This window comes from Dreissena polymorpha, chromosome 14 (assembly GCF_020536995.1).
Source record: "Dreissena polymorpha isolate Duluth1 chromosome 14, UMN_Dpol_1.0, whole genome shotgun sequence".
NCBI classification, from domain to species: domain Eukaryota; kingdom Metazoa; phylum Mollusca; class Bivalvia; order Myida; family Dreissenidae; genus Dreissena; species Dreissena polymorpha.
The window spans coordinates 64,279,708-64,305,206 of record NC_068368.1 but is presented as its reverse complement, the minus strand read 5'-3'; the positions used below and the strand labels follow the sequence as shown (position 1 = coordinate 64,305,206).

General features: G+C 40.5%; 2 protein-coding genes across 5 annotated transcripts in view; one reads left to right on the top strand and one right to left on the bottom strand.

Annotated features, from left to right (window-relative positions):
- The window catches only part of LOC127859043 (failed axon connections homolog), a 262,441-nt gene that overhangs the window by 58,072 nt on the left and 178,870 nt on the right, over window positions 1–25,499 (bottom strand). The gene's annotated exons all lie outside the window — the stretch shown is intronic.
- Window positions 21,016–25,499, top strand: part of LOC127859044 (failed axon connections homolog) — a 20,453-nt gene continuing 15,969 nt past the window's right edge. The window contains exons 1-2 of the mRNA XM_052396445.1: window positions 21,016–21,247; window positions 22,459–22,993. Of these exons, the coding sequence (XP_052252405.1) occupies window positions 22,902–22,993 (92 nt within the window). The 5' untranslated portion in view covers window positions 21,016–21,247; window positions 22,459–22,901. The remainder of the gene's footprint in view (window positions 21,248–22,458; window positions 22,994–25,499) is intronic.

Genomic DNA, 25,499 nt, shown 5'->3' with positions numbered 1-25,499 from the left:
GTATTACTGTTTCCTCACAAATATCATAACTAAAACGAAAATTTGCGAATCTGAAACAACTTTTTTCAATTTTGTCAATTTACCAAAGCGTGAAAAGATCCCTTTAATATTTGAGATACGATATACGATACGATATGACTTAGGTTGCGATATCTTACGCGATTTTATCGATGATATCCACGATGCGAACGAATGATATAAAAGCAGCCAAACATTTTTTTCGACTTAATTTATTCTGTACATCGTAACAGATCGCAACAAACGTAACACTTTGCATACATACGATATCAATTGCAAACATATGTTTAAATATATGAACATGATGGATAGTTCCTAATCAACTCATAGAGTAACACTGAATATGTCTACATGGTCAGATCAGGAAGGAATTACAGGTATTCACCTCAATCTTGGATATCAAAGTCGTGTTCATAGGGCCAACAAATTTGATTCTCTGTTAAGCGTCCTATTGATTTTTTCAAACTTCCAATAAGACAGAAAGAAACAAACAACTAGTCAACAAAAATAACGTTTTTTACAATGTGTATTGTTTATATGTCTAGTCGCACTTGAAAAAAAACATCCGCAATATCCAAGATCAATCATAAGCGATCATCGTAAGTACGGGCGTAAACAAACCCTAATATCACAGACTATGCTTGATCAACAATCATTGGACACATATTTTTTAAACGTTATACCTAAAACGGCAATTCCAATATAAATATGAAAAACACAATAAAACCATTTATAATATTGAGATCAATAATGGTTTTTGATCATACAATGTTGCACGTGTTAATTTCTAAAACCAGGGGATTTAAACCCAAGATACCATTTCGGACTGACTTCTGCATCTTTTTTGGCTGTTGCAGTATAAAAACAACTTCAATTGAGCCTCGCTCTGTGAAAAGGGGGTTTAATGCATGTGCCGTGAAGTTTCGTCACATATTACCCTGTGCAGTCCGAATAGGCTAATAAGGGACACTTTTCGCCTTAAGTGGATTTTTGCATAGAAGAGACTTTCTTTAAACGGAAAGATCCGTCCCTATGAGCCTGTGCGGACTGCACATGCTAATCTGGGGCGACACTTTACGTACATGCATTAAATTCCCTTTTCACCGATTGAGGCTTTATTACATGCTTTACCGACCCACTGCTCCTGTTGATATATGGGTAGTATTAGGCATTATTTATGCATTTATAACGTGTTTTTCTACAATGTCAAAGCACGTGTCAGGTCCTGAAAACCTTCCCACCTAGGGACGTTTAAGAGGGTCGAATTAGCATGGCCTAATGTAAAAGACAGGGGCACTTTTGCATGGGGAAATAAAGGGACTTGTTCGCCTAGTTCGTTTTTCTAAATTTCATTGAATGTATAAATTAATACCATAATAATTGAAATTGTCTAATATTATTATAGAAAAACGAAACAATAATGCATAACAAAGTTTGTTAATCGCGAGGTTCGAACATGGGCCCTATAGTGGAAAAAAACAAAGGCTCATCCTCTACGCCACAGAGACTTTAGTGAGTCGCGTATAGGTGTCTCCGATCGTTTACTGAAAACTTAATTTGCGGGCTCTTTATTTAGTTCTTCAAAGCAATTCGACCAAATTTATGTAGTTTTGCGCACATTCTTGGAAAATGTTCGGAGTGGTGGTCATTAATGCCTCGGTCACACTGTCACGAATCAGAGCTACGATTGAGCTACGATTCAATCGGCTACGAATGACTACGAAATTGTAAAAATTCGAAGGCCGCTACGATTTCAGTACGGAGCACAACGAATCTTCCATCAAAATGTTGGAAAACGAACAAGGAAAGGTACGGACTGCTACTGATCAACGCGATTAAGTACGGAGTGCCACAAATCGGTACGATCAAACTACTAATCCGCTACGGTCTGGTACGATTAAGTACGATGCTACGCGAATCGGTAAGATCTAACTACGGATCCGCTACGGTCTAGTACGGGTTAGTACGAACTAGAACGGTCCGCTACGAAGCAGTGGGAATTGCGACGGACTGGTACTGACAGGTAGAAACGAACTACGATTGAACATTGCGCACACAGCCTCTTGTATTGTCATACACAGAATGACTACCAAAAAGAGAACATGCAACCGGCAGCAACAGCGCGTAACAGAAATGCTGGAATCAGCCGTGTCTGGGGAAGAGTCTACCTCCTCCATCCAAAACCAAGAGCCGGGTCGTCTTAAAAGCCAGTCTCTTATCCACCACCTCCTTTTTCTTCTCTGACCTGATAAAGTTTGTAATTATTGATGTACACATACAGATTATGCTTAGGAAAGTATGATTAATTTTGTATTTAATTATGTCGGCTATTAATTTAACCATTATTAAATCACGTAAAAGTAAGAGCAAGATTCAAAAGGCATATGAGGCAGACACTTATCTGCAAATAATAATAATATTAATTGTATAACTATTATGTTCAAATTATAATATTTTCAAAATACGTAACCTTTAGCACAAATCTATACTATTTATACGATATTGAATCATTATTACCTCTGTGCATATCGTCAAGCAGCTCGACTACGGCCTCTGCATTTTGTGCAAAATCAATATCCAAGTGTAACAAATTTATCGCAAACGCAATTTGCTGGCGGTTCATGATTGTGAACTCAATAAAAATACAAGTACGGTTGCTTTATAATTTCAATAATGTATTTCAGTAGCAATTTATTGTAGTGGACCGTACATGTCCGTTCTGTTTCGTGCTGAAATGTAGTACATCGTACAAGATCGTGCAAATTCCTGCCTATCCGTAGTACAACGTTCAAAAACCGTGGCTTTCCGTAGTAAAGCCGTAGAATGATCGTAGTTAATACGTAGCGTAACCGTACCGCTCCGTAGCTCTTCGTATCAATCCGTATAAGTCCTTGAAAATCTTTGGGCTTACGAAAAGGTACGAACGACTACGTTGTCGTTACGAACTAGTACGGATCAGTACGGTTTAGTACGAATACGAATACGAATACGAATATTTATTTGCAGTCAAAGGCCACCAGCCCATAATACAGACAGTGTAATTGCATTATTATATAAAATAAACTGAGTAGTTAAATAATACAAAGTCATATGATGCAACACACACATGCACTTTTCTAGAACAAATACGGCTATACATTATAATTTCAAGATTTTAAATATCAAAATGCAAGTATAAACATATTTATAAGGTAAGCCACAGATTATGATTCATTATCTATGCCAAACAATATAAGTATGCAGTTTTTTTAACCAAAACATGGTTTACCTAATAATGAAATACCTATGACAAGTTAGCATGCACAATAGTAGCATACGTATAAAGTAATCTAAGAATCATTATTCATTATCAAATATGAATAAACAGTTTAATACAAGCATGCAGTATTAAAATGAAAGCTAGTTTGCATGATAATTACGTAATTATTACATATTAGCATACACATACATATATGTGTGTATATTTTATGGCAGTCTAAATACATGGGATTTACATTTTGGACATCTAATCCAAACGTTATAAATGCTGTGTGATATTGAATTGTCTTCGTACTTTATTACATTCAGACAAAAATTTGGCTATCAAAAATATGTGCTTGTCATTTTCATCGGCCATAAGCATATTGAATAAACGAACAGTTGCTATTTGATTCAGCCACTGCGGAATAAACAAATCGTGTCTAAGTGTGTGTTATACAATGGGCACTGCATAAACATATGGTACTCATCCTCTACAATATAGACATTTCGCATTAGACAAAATTTACATTATCTATGATTATGCGGTATGTTCAAGTGTCGGCCTTTCTCAATCATGAGATCGTGTCCGGAACATCGGAAATTTGAAAGACATCTTTTTAATGCGTAAGGCAACTCAATTGACAGATATCGTTCAACATTAAGTAATGTTTTGTATTCCCGATAATATTTCGCCTTATGAGAACTATCCATTTGAGCTTGGAGATTTTGCATAGCACACTCTTTAAGCCTTTCTTTGAATAAGAAGATGAACATTTTAGCATTTCCGACTTCGTTTGCTAACCAAATATAGCCAAAGCCATTCTCGAAAAGTACTCTTTTCACATGTGTAGCCCAATTGGTTTTGCCTGATGAATCGAGGCTTCGAAGAAGCATGTACATTTGTCTCGGGTATCTGTTTGGATCTGCTACGGATACGCTACGGTCGATAAATTCGTAGCAATTTTTTGAACATGTTCAAAATTTGTCAAGAGTCGCTACGGACATCCAAAAACTACTACGACTGATCACGGATCAAGTACGGAGAGCCACGATCCAGTAAGGATAGCTACGAACTGTGCCGAAAAGTATTCGTAGCTCGTTCGTAGCTCTGATTCGTGACAGCGTGACCGAGGCATTACGAAATAAGGCGATAAGACACGAAGTTCATTACAGTTCAAATATCTCAAAATTAAGGTTTTATACACCATCTGCATTTTTCTACATAACCAAGAAGACTGTAATATTCCTATGTTCCTCGCTTTGTGGTCTGTATTAAAGTTTGTGTGATGGCAATATTTTGACTTTCTCATGTTCAAAGATAGTTAGCAGACCAAAGTAAATAAATCAGACTAAAAAAAAAAGACAAATTCAATTGCATAACGGTTACACATTTCTTGTCGATCCAATTTGTCTAGTAATTTTTAGTTTAATAAAAATAAGAAGTTTGACCTTGAGGGACTCTCCGGCTGAGTTCATCCGTGAGGCAGGGATCAAAACCCGAACGAGCAGTAAAATGTTCAGCGACAGAGTTTGTGAGCCAGGCAGAGAACGCGCTCAAGCACAGAGACATTGTTGCAATTACTGCAGTTGGACGTGAAGGAATCGGTGCGAGAAATGTGGAACTGTGGAGCCGATCAGACCAGAAAGAGAGGCGAGCAATGATTCAGTCTAAGGTCAGGAGAGCGGAAGAAAATGCCAGACAAGCAGGAGCTGTGGAAATGGGAGCGCAGGCAGCATGGGCCACGTGGTATACCGCAGACAGGAAGTTGACCTGGGGAGACATCTGGAATAAGCCTTTTCGGTTTTCCTTTCTTGTCACGTCTGTCTATGACCTACTACCATTCCCAGCGAACTTGTGCCGATGGGGACTCACCGCAGAGCCAAAATGCAGCCTGTGTGACAGAGTAGGCACCCTAGAGTATGTTCTGTCATCTTTTACTACATCACTGATATAGATGGAGGCACAACTCTGTCATCAGAGGGTTGGCTGACTGGCGAGAGAAGAAACGGACGAAGGAACACGGTAATTACCCCCGCCATGGGCATATCGCTTTTGTCAAATCGGGTGAGACCGAAAAGACACAGAAACCAACAAAAGCATAAATAATTGATGGCTCGAGAGACTGGAAGATGGAAGTTGACCTTTGAAGAAGGCTTGTTTTCCCAAACGTGGTTCAAACGACCCTTCAACCAGATATTGTACTGTGGTCAGAAACAGGAAAGAAGCTCGTCACCATAGAGCTGACAATACCATGGGATGCAAGATGCGAAGAGGCCTACGAGCAGAAGAAGACAAAGTACACAGAACTCATGGATCTGTGCAAGCAATACGTAGTAGTTGGCGTAGTTGGCTTTTTCCGTGGAAGTTGGCGATAGAGGGTTCTGTTCCTAGTCCGTGAACAGGCTGATAACAGCAGTAAGAACTACTGGCAAGGAGAGACGAGTGGCTATCCAGATGATGAGCCAAGCAGCTGGACGGGCATTAAGCTGGCTGTGGCTGAGGCGAGAGGAGAAGAGCTGGAGGAAATCAACCAACACACAGTGACTGATTACCACTGTGGGCCCACCGCTATCAGAATGTACATGGAATTAAAAGGGCCAAAACATTCTTAGACGGCGGCATCCATGCTGATGATGTTGGTTGAGGAGCAGTCTACAAACAAGCACGGATATGTTAGACTGTATTGAAACTGAGTATGAATTGCGCATTTACTTATCTCAATTAATTTATTGGCGATTGTGTCGAATTAAGACGCAGTCGTGGACTACTTTGACACACACCCGTATGTGATCGTACCTGAACTGGAGATCAGACCTTGCTAAATCGCGGAAATTGTAATCGTAAATTCGTGAACAGATTGCATTAGCATGCAAGCAGCGTATCGTAACGTACTGCCACGCATCATATCGTATCGTAGCCTGATATGTCAAAGAAATACCACGATTAGTTATGCATCGTTAATCGTGGTACTCGTGTCGGACCGCACGACAAAGGGGCCTTATATATTGTTAAAAATAAAAAGTGTCGGTTGTAGGTATTTGTCGCTATATAAAAACAAAATATACATTTCTTACTATATTTAATGTCATGAACGCAGTAAGAAATGATGAATACTGATCGTGAATATCTTGGTCTAAATACAAGCATTCAGTAGCTTCACCGCCTAGAATGGTGAGCTAACTGTGTACATTCAGTAGTTTCGCCGTCTAGCATGGTGAGCTAACTGTGTACATTCAGTAGTTTCACCGCCTAGCATGGTGAGCTAAGTGTGTACATTCAGTAGTTTCACCGCCTAGCATGGTGAGCTAACTGTGTACATTCGCCTAGCATGGCGAGCTAACTGTGTACATTCAGTTGTTTCACCGTCTAGCATGGTGAGCTAACAGTGTACATTCAGTAGTTTCACCGCCTAGCATTGTGAGCTAACTGTGTACATTCAGTAGATTCATCGCTTAGCATGGTGAGCTTACTGTGTACATTCAGTAGTTTCACCGCCTAGCATGGTGAGCTAACTGTGTACATTCAGTAGTTTAAACGCCAAGCATTGTGATCTTACTGTGTACATTCAGTAGTTTCACCGCCTAGCATGGTGAGCTAACTGTGTACATTCAGTTGTTTAAACGCCAAGCATTGTGATCTTACTGTGTACATTCAGTAGTTTCACCGCCTAGCATTGTGAGCTAACTGTGTACATTCAGTAGTTTTACCGCCTAGCATGGTGAGCTAACTGTGTAATTCAGTAGTTTCATCGCCTAGCATGGTGAGCTAACTGTGTACATTCAGTAGTTTCACCGCCTAGCATTATGAGCTAACTGTGTACATTCAGTAGTTTCACCGCCTAGCATCGTGAGCTAACTGTGTACATTCAGTAGTTTCAACGCCAAGCATGGTGAGCTAACTGTGTACATTCAGTAGTTTCACCGCCTAGAATGGTGAGCTAATTGTGTATATTCAGTAGTTTCACCGCCTAGCATGGTGAGCTAACTGTGTACATTCGCCTAGCATGGCGAGCTAACTGTGTACATTCAGTAGTTTCACCGCCTAGCATTGTGAGCGAGCTGAGTACATTCAGTAGTTTCATCGCCTAGCATGGTGAGCTAACTGTGTAGATTCAGTAGTTTCACCGCCTAGCATGGTGAGCTAACTGTGTACATTCAGTAGCTTCACCGCCTAGCATGGTGAGTTAACTGTGTACATTCAGTAGTTTCACCGCCTAGCATGGTGAGCTAACTGTGTATATTCAGTAGTTTCACCGCCTAGCATGGTGAGCTAACTGTGTATATTCAGTAGTTTCACCGCATAGAATTGTGAGTTAACTGTGTACATACAGTAGTTTCACCGCCTAGCACTGTGAGCTAACTGTGTACATTCAGTAGTTTCACCGCCTAGCATTGTGAGCTAACTGTGTGCATTCAGTAGTTTCACCGCCTAGCATTGTGAGCTAACTGTGTACATTCAGTAGTGCATCGCCTAGCATGGTGAGCTAATTTTGTACATTCAGTAGTTTCACCGCCTGGCATTGTGAGCTAACTGTGTTCATTCAGTAGTTTCACCGCCTAGCATGGTGAGCTAACTGTGTACATTCAGTAGTTTCACCGCCTAGCATTATGAGCTAACTGTGTACATTCAGTAGTTTCACCGCCTAGCATTGTGAGCTAACTGTGTACATTCAGTAGTTTCAACGCCAAGCATGGTGAGCTAACTGTGTACATTCAGTAGTTTCACCGCCTAGCATGGTGAGCTAATTGTGTATATTCAGTAGTTTCACCGCCTAGCATGGTGAGCTAACTGTGTACATTCGCCTAGCATGGCGAGCTAACTGTGTACATTCAGTAGTTTCACCGCCTAGCATTGTGAGCGAGCTGAGTACATTCAGTAGTTTCATCGCCTAGCATGGTGAGCTAACTGTGTAGATTCAGTAGTTTCACCGCCTAGCATGGTGAGCTAACTGTGTACATTCAGTAGCTTCACCGCCTAGCATGGTGAGCTAACTGTGTACATTCAGTAGTTTCACCGCCTAGCATGGTGAGCTAACTGTGTATATTCAGTAGTTTCACCGCCTAGCATGGTGAGCTAACTGTGTATATTCAGTAGTTTCACCGCATAGAATTGTGAGTTAACTGTGTACATACAGCAGTTTCACCGCCTAGCACTGTGAGCTAACTGTGTACATTCAGTAGTTTCACCGCCTAGCATTGTGAGCTAACTGTGTGCATTCAGTAGTTTCACCGCCTAGCATTGTGAGCTAACTGTGTACATTCAGTAGTGCATCGCCTAGCATGGTGAGCTAATTTTGTACATTCAGTAGTTTCACCGCCTGGCATTGTGAGCTAACTGTGTTCATTCAGTAGTTTCACCGCCTAGCATGGTGAGCTAACTGTGTACATTCAGTAGTTTCACCGCCTAGCATTATGAGCTAACTGTGTACATTCAGTAGTTTCACCGCCTAGCATTGTGAGCTAACTGTGTACATTCAGTAGTTTCAACGCCAAGCATGGTGAGCTAACTGTGTACATTCAGTAGTTTCACCGCCTAGCATGGTGAGCTAATTGTGTATATTCAGTAGTTTCACCGCCTAGCATGGTGAGCTAACTGTGTACATTCGCCTAGCATGGCGAGCTAACTGTGTACATTCAGTAGTTTCACCGCCTAGCATTGTGAGCGAGCTGAGTACATTCAGTAGTTTCATCGCCTAGCATGGTGAGCTAACTGTGTAGATTCAGTAGTTTCACCGCCTAGCATGGTGAGCTAACTGTGTACATTCAGTAGCTTCACCGCCTAGCATGGTGAGCTAACTGTGTACATTCAGTAGTTTCACCGCCTAGCATGGTGAGCTAACTGTGTATATTCAGTAGTTTCACCGCCTAGCATGGTGAGCTAACTGTGTATATTCAGTAGTTTCACCGCATAGAATTGTGAGTTAACTGTGTACATACAGCAGTTTCACCGCCTAGCACTGTGAGCTAACTGTGTACATTCAGTAGTTTCACCGCCTAGCATTGTGAGCTAACTGTGTGCATTCAGTAGTTTCACCGCCTAGCATTGTGAGCTAACTGTGTACATTCAGTAGTGCATCGCCTAGCATGGTGAGCTAATTTTGTACATTCAGTAGTTTCACCGCCTGGCATTGTGAGCTAACTGTGTATATTCAGTAGTTTCACCGCCTAGCAATGTGAGCTCACTGTGTACATTCAGTAGTTTCACCGCCTAGAATGGTGAGCTAACTGTGTTCATTCAGTAGTTTCACCGCCTAGCATGGTGAGCTAACTGTGTACATTCAGTAGTTTTACCGCCTAGCATTATGAGCTAACTGTGTACATTCAGTAGTTTCACCGCCTAGCATTGTGAGCTAACTGTGTACATTCAGTAGTTTCAACGCCAAGCATGGTGAGCTAACTGTGTACATTCAGTAGTTTCATCGCCTAGCATGGTGAGCTAATTGTGTATATTCAGTAGTTTCACCGCCTAGCATGGTGAGCTAACTGTGTACATTCGCCTAGCATGGCGAGCTAACTGTGTACATTCAGTAGTTTCACCGCCTAGCATTGTGAGCGAGCTGTGCACATTCAGTAGTTTCATCGCCTAGCATGGTGAGCTAACTGTGTAGATTCAGTAGTTTCACCGCCTAGCATGGTGAGCTAACTGTGTACATTCAGTAGTTTCACCGCCTAGCATGGTGAGCTAACTGTGTATATTCAGTAGTTTCACCGCCTAGCATGGTGAGCTAACTGTGTATATTCAGTAGTTTCACCGCATAGAATTGTGAGTTAACTGTGTACATACAGTAGTTTCACCGCCTAGCACTGTGAGCTAACTGTGTACATTCAGTAGTTTCACCGCCTAGAATTGTGAGCTAACTGTGTGCATTCAGTAGTTTCACCGCCTAGCATTGTGAGCTAACTGTGTACATTCAGTAGTGCATCGCCTAGCATGGTGAGCTAACTGTGTACATTCAGTAGTTTCAACGCCAAGCATGGTGAGCTAACTGTGTACATTCAGTAGTTTCACCGCCTAGCATGGTGAGCTAATTGTGTATATTCAGTAGTTTCACCGCCTAGCATGGTGAGCTAACTGTGTACATTCGCCTAGCATGGCGAGCTAACTGTGTACATTCAGTAGTTTCACCGCCTAGCATTGTGAGCGAGCTGAGTACATTCAGTAGTTTCATCGCCTAGCATGGTGAGCTAACTGTGTAGATTCAGTAGTTTCACCGCCTAGCATGGTGAGCTAACTGTGTACATTCAGTAGTTTCACCGCCTAGCATGGTGAGCTAACTGTGTACATTCAGTAGTTTCACCGCCTAGCATGGTGAGCTAACTGTGTACATTCAGTAGTTTCACCGCCTAGCATGGTGAGCTAATTGTGTATATTCAGTAGTTTCACCGCTTAGCATGGTGAGCTAACTGTGTACATTCGCCTAGCATGGCGAGCTAACTGTGTACATTCAGTAGTTTCACCGCCTAGCATTGTGAGCGAGCTGAGTACATTCAGTAGTTTCATCGCCTAGCATGGTGAGCTAACTGTGTACATTCAGTAGTTTCACCGCCTAGCATTGTGAGCTAACTGTGTACATTCAGTAGTTTCACCGCCTAGCATGGTGAGCTAACTGTGTACATTCAGTAGTTTCACCGCCTAGCATGGTGAGCTAACTGTGTATATTCAGTAGTTTCACCGCCTAGCATGGTGAGCTAACTGTGTATATTCAGTAGTTTCACCGCATAGAATTGTGAGTTAACTGTGTACATACAGCAGTTTCACCGCCTAGAACTGTGAGCTAACTGTGTACATTCAGTAGTTTCACCGCCTAGCATTGTGAGCTAACTGTGTGCATTCAGTAGTTTCACCGCCTAGCATGGTGAGCTAACTGTGTACATTCAGTAGTTTCACCGCCTAGCATGGTGAGCTAACTGTGTACATTCAGTAGTTTCACCGCCTAGCATGGTGAGCTAACTGTGTACATTCAGTAGTTTCACCGCCTAGCATGGTGAGCTAATTGTGTATATTCAGTAGTTTCACCGCCTAGCATGGTGAGCTAACTGTGTACATTCGCCTAGCATGGCGAGCTAACTGTGTACATTCAGTAGTTTCACCGCCTAGCATTGTGAGCGAGCTGAGTACATTCAGTAGTTTCATCGCCTAGCATGGTGAGCTAACTGTGTAGATTCAGTAGTTTCACCGCCTAGCATGGTGAGCTAACTGTGTACATTCAGTAGTTTTACCGCCTAGCATGGTGAGCTAACTGTGTACATTCAGTAGTTTCACCGCCTAGCATGGTGAGCTAACTGTGTATCTTCAGTAGTTTCACCGCCTAGCATGGTGAGCTAACTGTGTATATTCAGTAGTTTCACCGCATAGAATTGTGAGTTAACTGTGTACATACAGCAGTTTCACCGCCTAGCACTGTGAGCTAACTGTGTACATTCAGTAGTTTCACCGCCTAGCATTGTGAGCTAACTGTGTGCATTCAGTAGTTTCACCGCCAAGCATTGTGAGCTAACTGTGTACATTCAGTAGTGCATCGCCTAGCATGGTGAGCTAATTTTGTACATTCAGTAGTTTCACCGTCTGGCATTGTGAGCTAACTGTGTATATTCAGTAGTTTCACCGCCTAGCAATGTGAGCTCACTGTGTACATTCAGTAATTTCACCGCCTAGAATGGTGAGCTAACTGTGTTCATTCAGTAGTTTCACCGCCTAGCATGGTGAGCTAAGTGTGTACATTCAGTAGTTTCACCGCCTAGCATTATGAGCTAACTGTGTACATTCAGTAGTTTCACCGCCTAGCATTGTGAGCTAACTGTGTACATTCAGTAGTTTCAACGCCAAGCATGGTGAGCTAACTGTGTACATTCAGTAGTTTCACCGCCTAGCATGGTGAGCTAATTGTGTATATTCAGTAGTTTCACCGCCTAGCATGGTGAGCTAACTGTGTACATTCGCCTAGCATGGCGAGCTAACTGTGTACATTCAGTAGTTTCACCGCCTAGCATTGTGAGCGAGCTGAGTACATTCAGTAGATTCATCGCCTAGCATGGTGAGCTAACTGTGTAGATTCAGTAGTTTCACCGCCTAGCATGGTGAGCTAACTGTGTACATTCAGTAGTTTCACCGCCTAGCATGGTGAGCTAACTGTGTATATTCAGTAGTTTCACCGCCTAGCATGGTGAGCTAACTGTGTACATACAGCAGTTTCACCGCCTAGCACTGTGAGCTAACTGTGTACATTCAGTAGTTTCACCGCCTAGCATTGTGAGCTAACTGTGTGCATTCAGTAGTTTCACCGCCAAGCATTGTGAGCTAACTGTGTACATTCAGTAGTGCATCGCCTAGCATGGTGAGCTAATTTTGTACATTCAGTAGTTTCACCGTCTGGCATTGTGAGCTAACTGTGTATATTCAGTAGTTTCACCGCCTAGCAATGTGAGCTCACTGTGTACATTCAGTAGTTTCACCGCCTAGAATGGTGAGCTAACTGTGTTCATTCAGTAGTTTCACCGCCTAGCATGGTGACCTAAGTGTGTACATTCAGTAGTTTCACCGCCTAGCATTATGAGCTAACTGTGTACATTCAGTAGTTTCACCGCCTAGCATTGTGAGCTAACTGTGTACATTCAGTAGTTTCAACGCCAAGCATGGTGAGCTAACTGTGTACATTCAGTAGTTTCACCGCCTAGCATGGTGAGCTAACTGTGTACATTCGCCTAGCATGGCGAGCTAACTGTGTACATTCAGTAGTTTCACCGCCTAGCATTGTGAGCGAGCTGAGTACATTCAGTAGTTTCATCGCCTAGCATGGTGAGCTAACTGTGTAGATTCAGTAGTTTCACCGCCTAGCATGGTGAGCTAACTGTGTACATTTAGTAGCTTCACCGCCTAGCATGGTGAGTTAACTGTGTACATTCAGTAGTTTCACCGCCTAGCATGGTGAGCTAACTGTGTATATTCAGTAGTTTCACCGCCTAGCATGGTGAGCTAACTGTGTATATTCAGTAGTTTCACCGCATAGAATTGTGAGTTAACTGTGTACATACAGTAGTTTCACCGCCTAGCACTGTGAGCTAACTGTGTACATTCAGTAGTTTCACCGCCTAGCATTGTGAGCTAACTGTGTGCATTCAGTAGTTTCACCGCCTAGCATTGTGAGCTAACTGTGTACATTCAGTAGTGCATCGCCTAGCATGGTGAGCTAATTTTGTACATTCAGTAGTTTCACCGCCTGGCATTGTGAGCTAACTGTGTTCATTCAGTAGTTTCACCGCCTAGCATGGTGAGCTAACTGTGTACATTCAGTAGTTTCACCGCCTAGCATTATGAGCTAACTGTGTACATTCAGTAGTTTCACCGCCTAGCATTGTGAGCTAACTGTGTACATTCATTAGTTTCAACGCCAAGCATGGTGAGCTAACTGTGTACATTCAGTAGTTTCACCGCCTAGCATGGTGAGCTAATTGTGTATATTCAGTAGTTTCACCGCCTAGCATGGTGAGCTAACTGTGTACATTCGCCTAGCATGGCGAGCTAACTGTGTACATTCAGTAGTTTCACCGCCTAGCATTGTGAGCGAGCTGAGTACATTCAGTAGTTTCATCGCCTAGCATGGTGAGCTAACTGTGTAGATTCAGTAGTTTCACCGCCTAGCATGGTGAGCTAACTGTGTACATTCAGTAGCTTCACCGCCTAGCATGGTGAGCTAACTGTGTACATTCAGTAGTTTCACCGCCTAGCATGGTGAGCTAACTGTGTATATTTAGTAGTTTCACCGCCTAGCATGGTGAGCTAACTGTGTATATTCAGTAGTTTCACCGCATAGAATTGTGAGTTAACTGTGTACATACAGCAGTTTCACCGCCTAGCACTGTGAGCTAACTGTGTACATTCAGTAGTTTCACCGCCTAGCATTGTGAGCTAACTGTGTGCATTCAGTAGTTTCACCGCCTAGCATTGTGAGCTAACTGTGTACATTCAGTAGTGCATCGCCTAGCATGGTGAGCTAATTTTGTACATTCAGTAGTTTCACCGCCTGGCATTGTGAGCTAACTGTGTATATTCAGTAGTTTCACCGCCTAGCAATGTGAGCTCACTGTGTACATTCAGTAGTTTCACCGCCTAGAATGGTGAGCTAACTGTGTTCATTCAGTAGTTTCACCGCCTAGCATGGTGAGCTAACTGTGTACATTCAGTAGTTTTACCGCCTAGCATTATGAGCTAACTGTGTACATTCAGTAGTTTCACCGCCTAGCATTGTGAGCTAACTGTGTACATTCAGTAGTTTCAACGCCAAGCATGGTGAGCTAACTGTGTACATTCAGTAGTTTCATCGCCTAGCATGGTGAGCTAATTGTGTATATTCAGTAGTTTCACCGCCTAGCATGGTGAGCTAACTGTGTACATTCGCCTAGCATGGCGAGCTAACTGTGTACATTCAGTAGTTTCACCGCCTAGCATTGTGAGCGAGCTGTGCACATTCAGTAGTTTCATCGCCTAGCATGGTGAGCTAACTGTGTAGATTCAGTAGTTTCACCGCCTAGCATGGTGAGCTAACTGTGTACATTCAGTAGTTTCACCGCCTAGCATGGTGAGCTAACTGTGTATATTCAGTAGTTTCACCGCCTAGCATGGTGAGCTAACTGTGTATATTCAGTAGTTTCACCGCATAGAATTGTGAGTTAACTGTGTACATACAGTAGTTTCACCGCCTAGCACTGTGAGCTAACTGTGTACATTCAGTAGTTTCACCGCCTAGAATTGTGAGCTAACTGTGTGCATTCAGTAGTTTCACCGCCTAGCATTGTGAGCTAACTGTGTACATTCAGTAGTGCATCGCCTAGCATGGTGAGCTAACTGTGTACATTCAGTAGTTTCAACGCCAAGCATGGTGAGCTAACTGTGTACATTCAGTAGTTTCACCGCCTAGCATGGTGAGCTAATTGTGTATATTCAGTAGTTTCACCGCCTAGCATGGTGAGCTAACTGTGTACATTCGCCTAGCATGGCGAGCTAACTGTGTACATTCAGTAGTTTCACCGCCTAGCATTGTGAGCGAGCTGAGTACATTCAGTAGTTTCATCGCCTAGCATGGTGAGCTAACTGTGTAGATTCAGTAGTTTCACCGCCTAGCATGGTGAGCTAACTGTGTACATTCAGTAGTTTCACCGCCTAGCATGGTGAGCTAACTGTGTACATTCAGTAGTTTCACCGCCTAGCATGGTGAGCTAACTGTGTACATTCAGTAGTTTCACCGCCTAGCATGGTGAGCTAATTGTGTATATTCAGTAGTTTCACCGCTTAGCATGGTGAGCTAACTGTGTACATTCGCCTAGCATGGCGAGCTAACTGTGTACATTCAGTAGTTTCACCGCCTAGCATTGTGAGCGAGCTGAGTACATTCAGTAGTTTCATCGCCTAGCATGGTGAGCTAACTGTGTACATTCAGTAGTTTCACCGCCTAGCATGGTGAGCTAACTGTGTACATTCAGTAGTTTCACCGCCTAGCATGGTGAGCTAACTGTGTACATTCAGTAGTTTCACCGCCTAGCATGGTGAGCTAACTGTGTATATTCAGTAGTTTCACCGCCTAGCATGGTGAGCTAACTGTGTATATTCAGTAGTTTCACCGCATAGAATTGTGAGTTAACTGTGTACATACAGCAGTTTCACCGCCTAGAACTGTGAGCTAACTGTGTACATTCAGTAGTTTCACCGCCTAGCATTGTGAGCTAACTGTGTGTATTCAGTAGTTTCACCGCCTAGCATGGTGAGCTAACTGTGTACATTCAGTAGTTTCACCGCCTAGCATGGTGAGCTAACTGTGTACATTCAGTAGTTTCACCGCCTAGCATGGTGAGCTAACTGTGTACATTCAGTAGTTTCACCGCCTAGCATGGTGAGCTAATTGTGTATATTCAGTAGTTTCACCGCCTAGCATGGTGAGCTAACTGTGTACATTCGCCTAGCATGGCGAGCTAACTGTGTACATTCAGTAGTTTCACCGCCTAGCATTGTGAGCGAGCTGAGTACATTCAGTAGTTTCATCGCCTAGCATGGTGAGCTAACTGTGTAGATTCAGTAGTTTCACCGCCTAGCATGGTGAGCTACCTGTGTACATTCAGTAGTTTTACCGCCTAGCATGGTGAGCTAACTGTGTACATTCAGTAGTTTCACCGCCTAGCATGGTGAGCTAACTGTGTATCTTCAGTAGTTTCACCGCCTAGCATGGTGAGCTAACTGTGTATATTCAGTAGTTTCACCGCATAGAATTGTGAGTTAACTGTGTACATACAGCAGTTTCACCGCCTAGCACTGTGAGCTAACTGTGTACATTCAGTAGTTTCACCGCCTAGCATTGTGAGCTAACTGTGTGCATTCAGTAGTTTCACCGCCAAGCATTGTGAGCTAACTGTGTACATTCAGTAGTGCATCGCCTAGCATGGTGAGCTAATTTTGTACATTCAGTAGTTTCACCGTCTGGCATTGTGAGCTAACTGTGTATATTCAGTAGTTTCACCGCCTAGCAATGTGAGCTCACTGTGTACATTCAGTAGTTTCACCGCCTAGAATGGTGAGCTAACTGTGTTCATTCAGTAGTTTCACCGCCTAGCATGGTGAGCTAAGTGTGTACATTCAGTAGTTTCACCGCCTAGCATTATGAGCTAACTGTGTACATTCAGTAGTTTCACCGCCTAGCATTGTGAGCTAACTGTGTACATTCAGTAGTTTCAACGCCAAGCATGGTGAGCTAACTGTGTACATTCAGTAGTTTCACCGCCTAGCATGGTGAGCTAATTGTGTATATTCAGTAGTTTCACCGCCTAGCATGGTGAGCTAACTGTGTACATTCGCCTAGCATGGCGAGCTAACTGTGTACATTCAGTAGTTTCACCGCCTAGCATTGTGAGCGAGCTGAGTACATTCAGTAGATTCATCGCCTAGCATGGTGAGCTAACTGTGTAGATTCAGTAGTTTCACCGCCTAGCATGGTGAGCTAACTGTGTACATTCAGTAGTTTCACCGCCTAGCATGGTGAGCTAACTGTGTATATTCAGTAGTTTCACCGCCTAGCATGGTGAGCTAACTGTGTATATTCAGTAGTTTCACCGCATAGAATTGTGAGTTAACTGTGTACATACAGTAGTTTCACCGCCTAGCACTGTTCGCTAACTGTGTACATTCAGTAGTTTCACCGCCTAGCATTGTGAGCTAACTGTGTGCATTCAGTAGTTTCACCGCCTAGCATTGTGAGCTAACTATGTACATTCAGTAGTGCATCGCCTTGCATGGTGAGCTAATTTTGTACATTCAGTAGTTTCACCGCCTGGCATTGTGAGCTAACTGTGTATATTCAGTAGTTTCACCGCCTAGCATTGTGAGCTCACTGTGTACATTCAGTAGTTTCACCGCCTAGAATTGTGAGCTGTGTTCATTCAGTAGTTTCACCGCCTAGCATGGTGAGGTAACTGTGTACATTCAGTAGTTTCACCGCCTAGAATGGTGAGCTAACTGTGTTCATTCAGCAGTTTCACCGCCTAGCATTGTGAGATATCTGTGTACATTCAGTAGTTTCATCGCCTAGCATGGTGAGCTAACTGTGTACATTCAGTAGTTTCACCGCCTAGCATTGTGAGCTAACTGTGTACATTCAGTAGTTTCAACGCCTAGCAAGGTGAGCTAATTTTGTACATTCAGTAGTTTCACCGCCTAGCATGGTGAGCTAACTGTGTACATTCAGTAATTTCACCGCCTAGCATTGTGAGCTTTCTGTGTACATTCAGTAGTTTCACCGCCTAGCATTGTGAGCTAACTGTGTACATTCAGTAGTTTCACCGCCTTGCATTGTGAGCTAACTGTGTACATTCAGAAGTTTCATCGCCTAGCATTGTGAGCTAACTGTGTACATTCAGTAGTTTCACCGCCTAGCATGGTGAGCTAACTGTGTACATTCAGTAGTTTCACCGCCTAGCATGGTGAGCAAATTGTGTAAATACGAAATATTAGGTACCTTAATCTCAAAAGAATGCAAAACAATTAGCATGCAAACATGTTGCCGTATGTTCATGCTTAATTGTTGCCTTATATGTTTTCAGTCGCTGTTCATTCCTCATTTATAATAACTAGAAGTATCTTACAAAAATAATTCAAATATTGAACATGTTTTATATTCGCTTTTCAGAATCATGACGAGGAATTTGAGATTGAGTTTAATCCCACCTCATTCGTCGAGCAACTGTAGCTCGCAAAAGATTGTCAACATCAAAACCAACAACAGAAGTCAGCTTCAAATAATTATAATATCTAATTAATTATGTATTTTGATTTGCTGTTAAATGTGCATGACATAGTCTTATCATCTTTGATGTGTTGGTTGGTTTGTTGATGTTCCTGTTTTAGTTCCAAATATTTAAATTTTGCATAATGCCTGCAAATTGCGCTGTTAATATCAGCTTCCAAATCTAAATTACACGTTTGTAAAATAAATCATTATGAAATGATGCTTAGATTAAACGTCTTTATTATGTGTTGGTTTTTTCCACGTTGTTGGTCTGTCAAGTTTAATGATAATATATAACTAGTTATGCAGAGTGTTGTATTGTAATCAATCACGTGCTTCATTTTGGTTCAAAGACGTCACGAGATATCGTCTATATTTAGTACACGAGCGGAATGTAATCCAACATGGACAATACCCGAACTTGATAGAAATACATAGCAGGATACGAAAACGTGTTGTGTTTTCAACAATACAATGATACGTATTATTCGGCGTAGCTGATTAACGTCACTTTTGACCGTAGGTTACCTTAAGGTTACATTCATAAAATGCCCGCGGCTACCCACGAATGATAACACTTCATTTAGTCCATTGGCTGATTTGAGAATACCACCGGAACATTGGAAACATGGCCGCGTCTTTCTAACACTGTTTTACTGCGTGTTCAGCATGAAACAATTTTTATCTCGTATGAAAAAGCATGATAGATGGAACAGTTTTACACTCAACTCTTCACATCAATCTAATTTGTGCGTAGATTCTACACCTTCGTCAGTTCGCGGTTATTGTGTGTGAATGTCAGAGTTTATATACAGGTCATCGCTGGGTCTTCACGAATACCTATGTTCTGACCGGAGTTCGCGGTCAGTCGTTATATAATAAAGACGCTATAGCGTAATCTAGGTGAACTGCAATTTTCTTTAGACCAGAACGATGTTAAATGAAGATATCCAGCGATATAATTATGGTATGTCAATAATAGATTTTTAATGTGTTTTCAACAATACCATGATAAATATTATGTTTAATTAATTTAACAAGAATTATTCCACCATACATATTGACTAATGTATTAAGCATGAGCGCAATGATTCTTGATACTGTTAATAATCGAATCAAATAGCAATGCCCGACAAACCACTAAAACAGGTTTGTTCGAAGAACGCGCGTATAAATATTTAAAATATGTACGGATATTTAGCGTGTGGCCGGTTGACTCATATGTTTTAATTTCACTTCCATTATTCTTTTGGTTTTCTGTTTTGTATCTATAGGTATATGACCAGCAATATGTAATAATGTAAAATAAGCCGCAAAAACTCCGCGTAACATCCCGTACTGCGTGTGATGCAGCTAAGAACTGCACAGAAAGACATTCGCTATCCTTGATCTCGTTCATTGAACTCTTTACCTTTCATAAACTCCAACCGCAATCAACGCAGTATATCTTTTTTAAAGATATTTCTTGTTTTGGATTTATTTAGCAATAATTATTCCACCATATTGACTAATGTATTAAGCATGAGCGCGATGATTCTCGATACCGTTAATAATTGAATCAAATAGCAATGCCCGACACACCACTAAAACAGGTTTGTTCGAAGAACGCGCCTATAAATACGGATACTTCGCGTGTGGCCGGTTGACTCGTATGTTTTAATTTCACTTCCATTCTTCTTTTGGTTTTCTGTTTTGTATCTATAGGTTTATGGCCAGCAAAATGTTATAATGTAAAATAAGCCGCGAAAACTTATTTTAAGTGAATACATCTAAGAATTATGCATCTTGAAAAAATTAAAAGGAGAGATAATATTACCATTAATCTTTTAAAAACCAAGTGATGTTATAATTATATATAGTTTAAATTTAAACTTTAAACCTGATTTAAATACAAATGATTGGGATTAAGCCAGAATGTATATCAAAGAAAAGTGTAGTAATGTCGAATACTTTAACTACAACAAATTGATATACATTATGTGCATGTGTTAATCATCACATTAAAACATGTGTCCGTTCATATTCACTGAATCTATCATCTTTAAATTGCATATGGCGAAGTTTCTGTGCAATTCAATAAAGAATTTTAAACAAATCTATAGATATGTCAAAAACCGATTTATACCATTTATTCCTAGCGTCCAGAAAAAGGCTTTGGCAAACAGCGTAGACCCAGATGAGACGCCGCATGATGCGACGTCTCATCAGGGTCTGCGCTGCTGGCTTTAAGAAATTTCTGTAAGAAATATTCTAAATACAGTACTACATATACTAGACATCTCTAATTTTGGAAATAAATTGATCCAATTTAGAAAGATGGAAGAGTCCACTAGGCATAAATGGTTTAATTAAACATCGAATGTGCTGGAGACGCTCTGTCCGTCACGGATACAGCTTCTTTCAGTTCACGGTGGCATGAGCTCGAACACTCGCTATTTGTCAACTGCGCTGTTTCGTATTGTTGATGTCGAGTGTTGTTTATTCGTGTAGCTGACGGATAGTTTGATAGTGTAAACCATGTATATTTTCCAGTGCGTAACTCTTGTGTTTAGATGTTGATGTTGTCATTTTTGTATGTGAATATATCCGCGTGACTGAGTAAAAAATGTTATAAGCTCTCTCTACGTATTCGGATATCTTGAATTAAAATACTTTAGATGAGTTTAAATTACGTGCATAACAAATAACATGCTTTAATCAGCAACAACGTGTATGTGTTAAATGTGTGTGATGTATGTATTATTATCCCTTCTGGATACGTACATGTGCTTTAATTATGTTAATTTAAGTTAAACGGATGTAAGATAAAGAAGTGAAACTCCAGCTGCTGGATTGCATTCTCATTATATACAATTAGTTCGTCCTTTATATGAGGCAAGTAACCAATTGCCATAACAGTATATGTGATATGAGTCGTGTTCTGTGAAAACTGGGCATAATGCATGTGCGTTAAGTGTTGTCCCAGATTAGCCTGTGCAGTCCGCAGAGGCTAAACAGGGACGACACTTTACGCCTAAATTAGTTTTTGCTAAGAAGAGAATTCATTTAAACGAAAAATGTCATAACAGCGGAAAGTGTCGTCCCTTATAAGCCTGTGCGGACTGCACTGGCTAATCTCGGATGACACTTTACGCACATGCATTAAGCCCAAATTTTCCCAGAACGATACACATATAAAAACTCGTTTTGAGCTTAATGAAATATTGCAGCTTGGTAGGGTAAACAGCTTGATAGGCTTTTCTCCATAGTTTGATATTTAGAAAGAACTTATGTACCGGTATTTTTTTTCATTGAAGTTCATTACTTATTTGTTTTTTTTACCCTTTGATTTTAGCGATGATATTACTCCTTTTAATATGCATGTTGGCTCTATTAGGCAGAATACAGAGTTAATACTTAAATTATACCGTAAAACCATCAATCAAAAAGCCATTTGAATGGATTAAATTACTGAAGTGTAAACATTTCACCATAAAAATGTATAGCAATTCAGTGATGCTGGATAAAGTAAACTTTACATTGAATTTGTTTTTAATTAAAACATGGACATTACATATTTGCAATGCCTTTTTGACAATTCTTATAAATTTTCTTTAATGAAGTATTGAGATTTCTTAGTTTTTTACCTACTACTCTTCCCTGTGTTAGGATAACTTCATAATCATCAGTCCATATGCATTTGGAAAATATTTTAAATCAAAGAATTGTAAAAAAAAATGATTGCATGTAGGTATATTGTAGTCAAAATGTCCGCCTTTCAAAGTCATGCAGTGAAGAATCTCGCAATGTTGTTTTGAGTTTAACGACTATTGCCAAACCTTACCAATCATTTAATGTTTCGATATGTCACTTAATCCATTAACTATATTTACATCTATTATTTAAATCAGAAGTTATTGCCTGTAGGGTATTTATTTGTAATAACTTTTGTAAGCAACGGTCAGCGGATATAAACAATTCAATAGAAGAAATGGAACAGTTATTAATAACAATTGAAAAATTACCGCGGTCATGTTTCAACCAATAAAAGATCTATCTCTTACAAGCATCAAACAGAAACCATTGTTGTACAATAGAAAAGACTGGATCATCGGAGAGATAGGAATAAAATACTGTTACTGACGGCGAAAACTCCGAACAGACAAAACACAGATTTAGAAATAGGAGTTTAAAAAAGTGAAACTATTGTAGAAACACGTGTGTTAAAACAAACTAATGCAGTTGGAAGGAAAGAAACACAGTCTTAGCTCTTAGCAATAAAGTGCAACGACGACAGTTCACATATTGTGAAACATAGGATTTAATTAAAAACAGAAATTTAGATAACTTATTGCATTGATTTTTACCGCTATATACGTATCATCGCTCAAGGTTGCCATGGAGATAATCACGTGGTGCGTCACGTGCACTGTGCTAGCGGCGGGAACTGTTTACATCGTCCGAAAGCGGCGCCAACAGTTTGAACCGAGGTATGGATAGCAATATTATTTTTCTCGATTTTTTTTCGGTGTAGCTCTTTAACCTAGGTTTTGACCTTACTCGACCTATGTTCAAAAATACCAACAATTCGCGAAATAAAAAACGTGAAAAATAATAAAATCTGACTCAATTGAATTAACATACAATTTAGTGGACTATCTATTTGTTGTAGTTTAGCGTTAGCAAAATTCAAATAGTGAATTGCCTCATATGAAAAGTATAGGGATGCAGCATTGCGTTTTGCAACGATGAAAACTGAATGTTCAGCATACAGTTATTTTATATGCAACCGAAAGGCTAAGTTGATATAACAGTTCCACACTCTACTCTCGATATCAACACAATGTGTCTGCGCACATTTACATTTGCTTATTGTCCGAGCTTAAGCGTTAATACGTAAAGTTCTCATGTTAAGCAATTTAAATCATGTTGAATTCTGTGCATTTGTTTATCTGTATGTCCTGGCGAAGGGGAAGTGATATAGCTTTTGCGTTGTCCGTCCGTACGTCCGTCCGTTTCCGGATCATAACTTAGAAACTATAACATATTTCAACATGAAACTTCATAGGTGTATATATATATATATATATATATATATATATATATATATATATATATATATATATATATATATATATATATATATATATATATATATTAAGGAGGACAAGTAACATGCACAGTAACCATAACTCAGCACTTTGTTAAATAGGAGTTACTGCCCACTTTCGCTTTATATGATGTAACTGTTCAGTGCTATATCTCAGATACATTACAAGATTTCAACATGAAACTTCAAGATGTATTCACTGTATTGATGTTAATGAGGAAATTGCAATGAATTAGAACCATAACCCTACATTATCTAAAACAATAGTTATTGCCATTTGCTGTTTTTGTATGATGGAACTTTTCAGGACTATATATCAGATAAAATACAAGATCTTAACAATAAACTTCATGGGTGTTTAGATATCAATGAAGAACCATAACCCTACACTTTCGATAAAAAAGCTATTGTCATTTGTCATCTTTGTATGAAATACCTTTTCAGGGCTATATCATACAAAATCAACATGAAAGAAAGTTCATGGGTGTACATATATCAATAAGAAAAACAATTCAATGCATACAAACAATTAACCTACAATTTTTGTTAGGATACTACCATTTATCAAGAGATTTGCACCAATCCTTTAACATAATTAATATGAAGGCGGTTCATTTAATCGAATTTGGTTGTAGATTGTTAAAGCATCGTTGTTCAATATGAAGATATTATGCTAAATACAAACGGGTTTTGTTTATAATTGACATTTAAATATGTAAAAGTATTGAGGTTAATATAAGCCGTCGTTCCAGCAGGGCAATCGTGAACTCTCTTTATAAATGCATTACTTTCCATCTCGCACGATATAAGGTCGATCACACAGTATTAGGTCCGATCGCACGGTATAAGGTCAAATCGCACGGTATTATGCAACATCGCACGGTATAAGAACAGAACGCACGGTATAAGGTAAGATAGCACGGTATAAGGCCAGATCGCACGTTTTAGGGGCAGATCGCACGTTATAAGGTCAGATCGCACGGTATAGGGTCAGATCGCACGGTATAAGGTCAGATTGCGGGGCATTATGTTAGATCGCACGGTATAATGTCATATCGCACAGTTTAAGGTCAGATCGCACGTAATAAGGTCAGATAGCACGGTTGAAGGTCAGATCTCATGGTATAAGGTCAAATCGCACGGTATAAGGTCAGATCGCACGGGTTAAGGTCACATCGCACGGCATATGTCAGATCGCGCGGTATAAGGTCATATCCCAAGAAACAAGGTCAGATCGAACGTTATAAGGTCAGATTGCAAGGTTTAAGGTCAGATCGCACGACATAAGGTCAGATCGCACGGTATAAGGTCAGATCCAACGGTTTAAGGTCAGATCGCGCGGTATAAGGTCAGATCGCAAGGTATAAGGTCAGATCGCAATATATAGGGTCAGATCGCACGGTATGAGGTCAGATCGTACGGTATAAGGTCAGATCGCATGGTATAAGGTCAGATCGCACGGTATAAGGTCAGATCCAACGGTTTAAGTTCAGATCGCATGGTATAATGTCAGATCTCACGGTATAATGTCAGATAGCAAGGTATAGGGTCAGATCGCAGTCAGCCTTATTATTTACTCATGGCAGGTTAATATTAGGGTCTCATTGTGCTTTAAAAAATATAATGCTATATACCATTTTTGATCGATTTAATATGCACTATTCCATCAACTTGACATATATTATTAGCATGATCGCATTTATTTAATAAATGTTCATAGCTGTACGCAGTACGTACACAGGTCGTTTCAATTACCGCTTTTTATAAATACTCATAGCCGTGTTTGGCAAACCACTTACACAGGTCTGTTCGAAGAAAGCTTCATAAATATTTTACCGATGTATTGATGATTCGCGTTTGGGCGGTTATTCTGCACGTGTTTTATT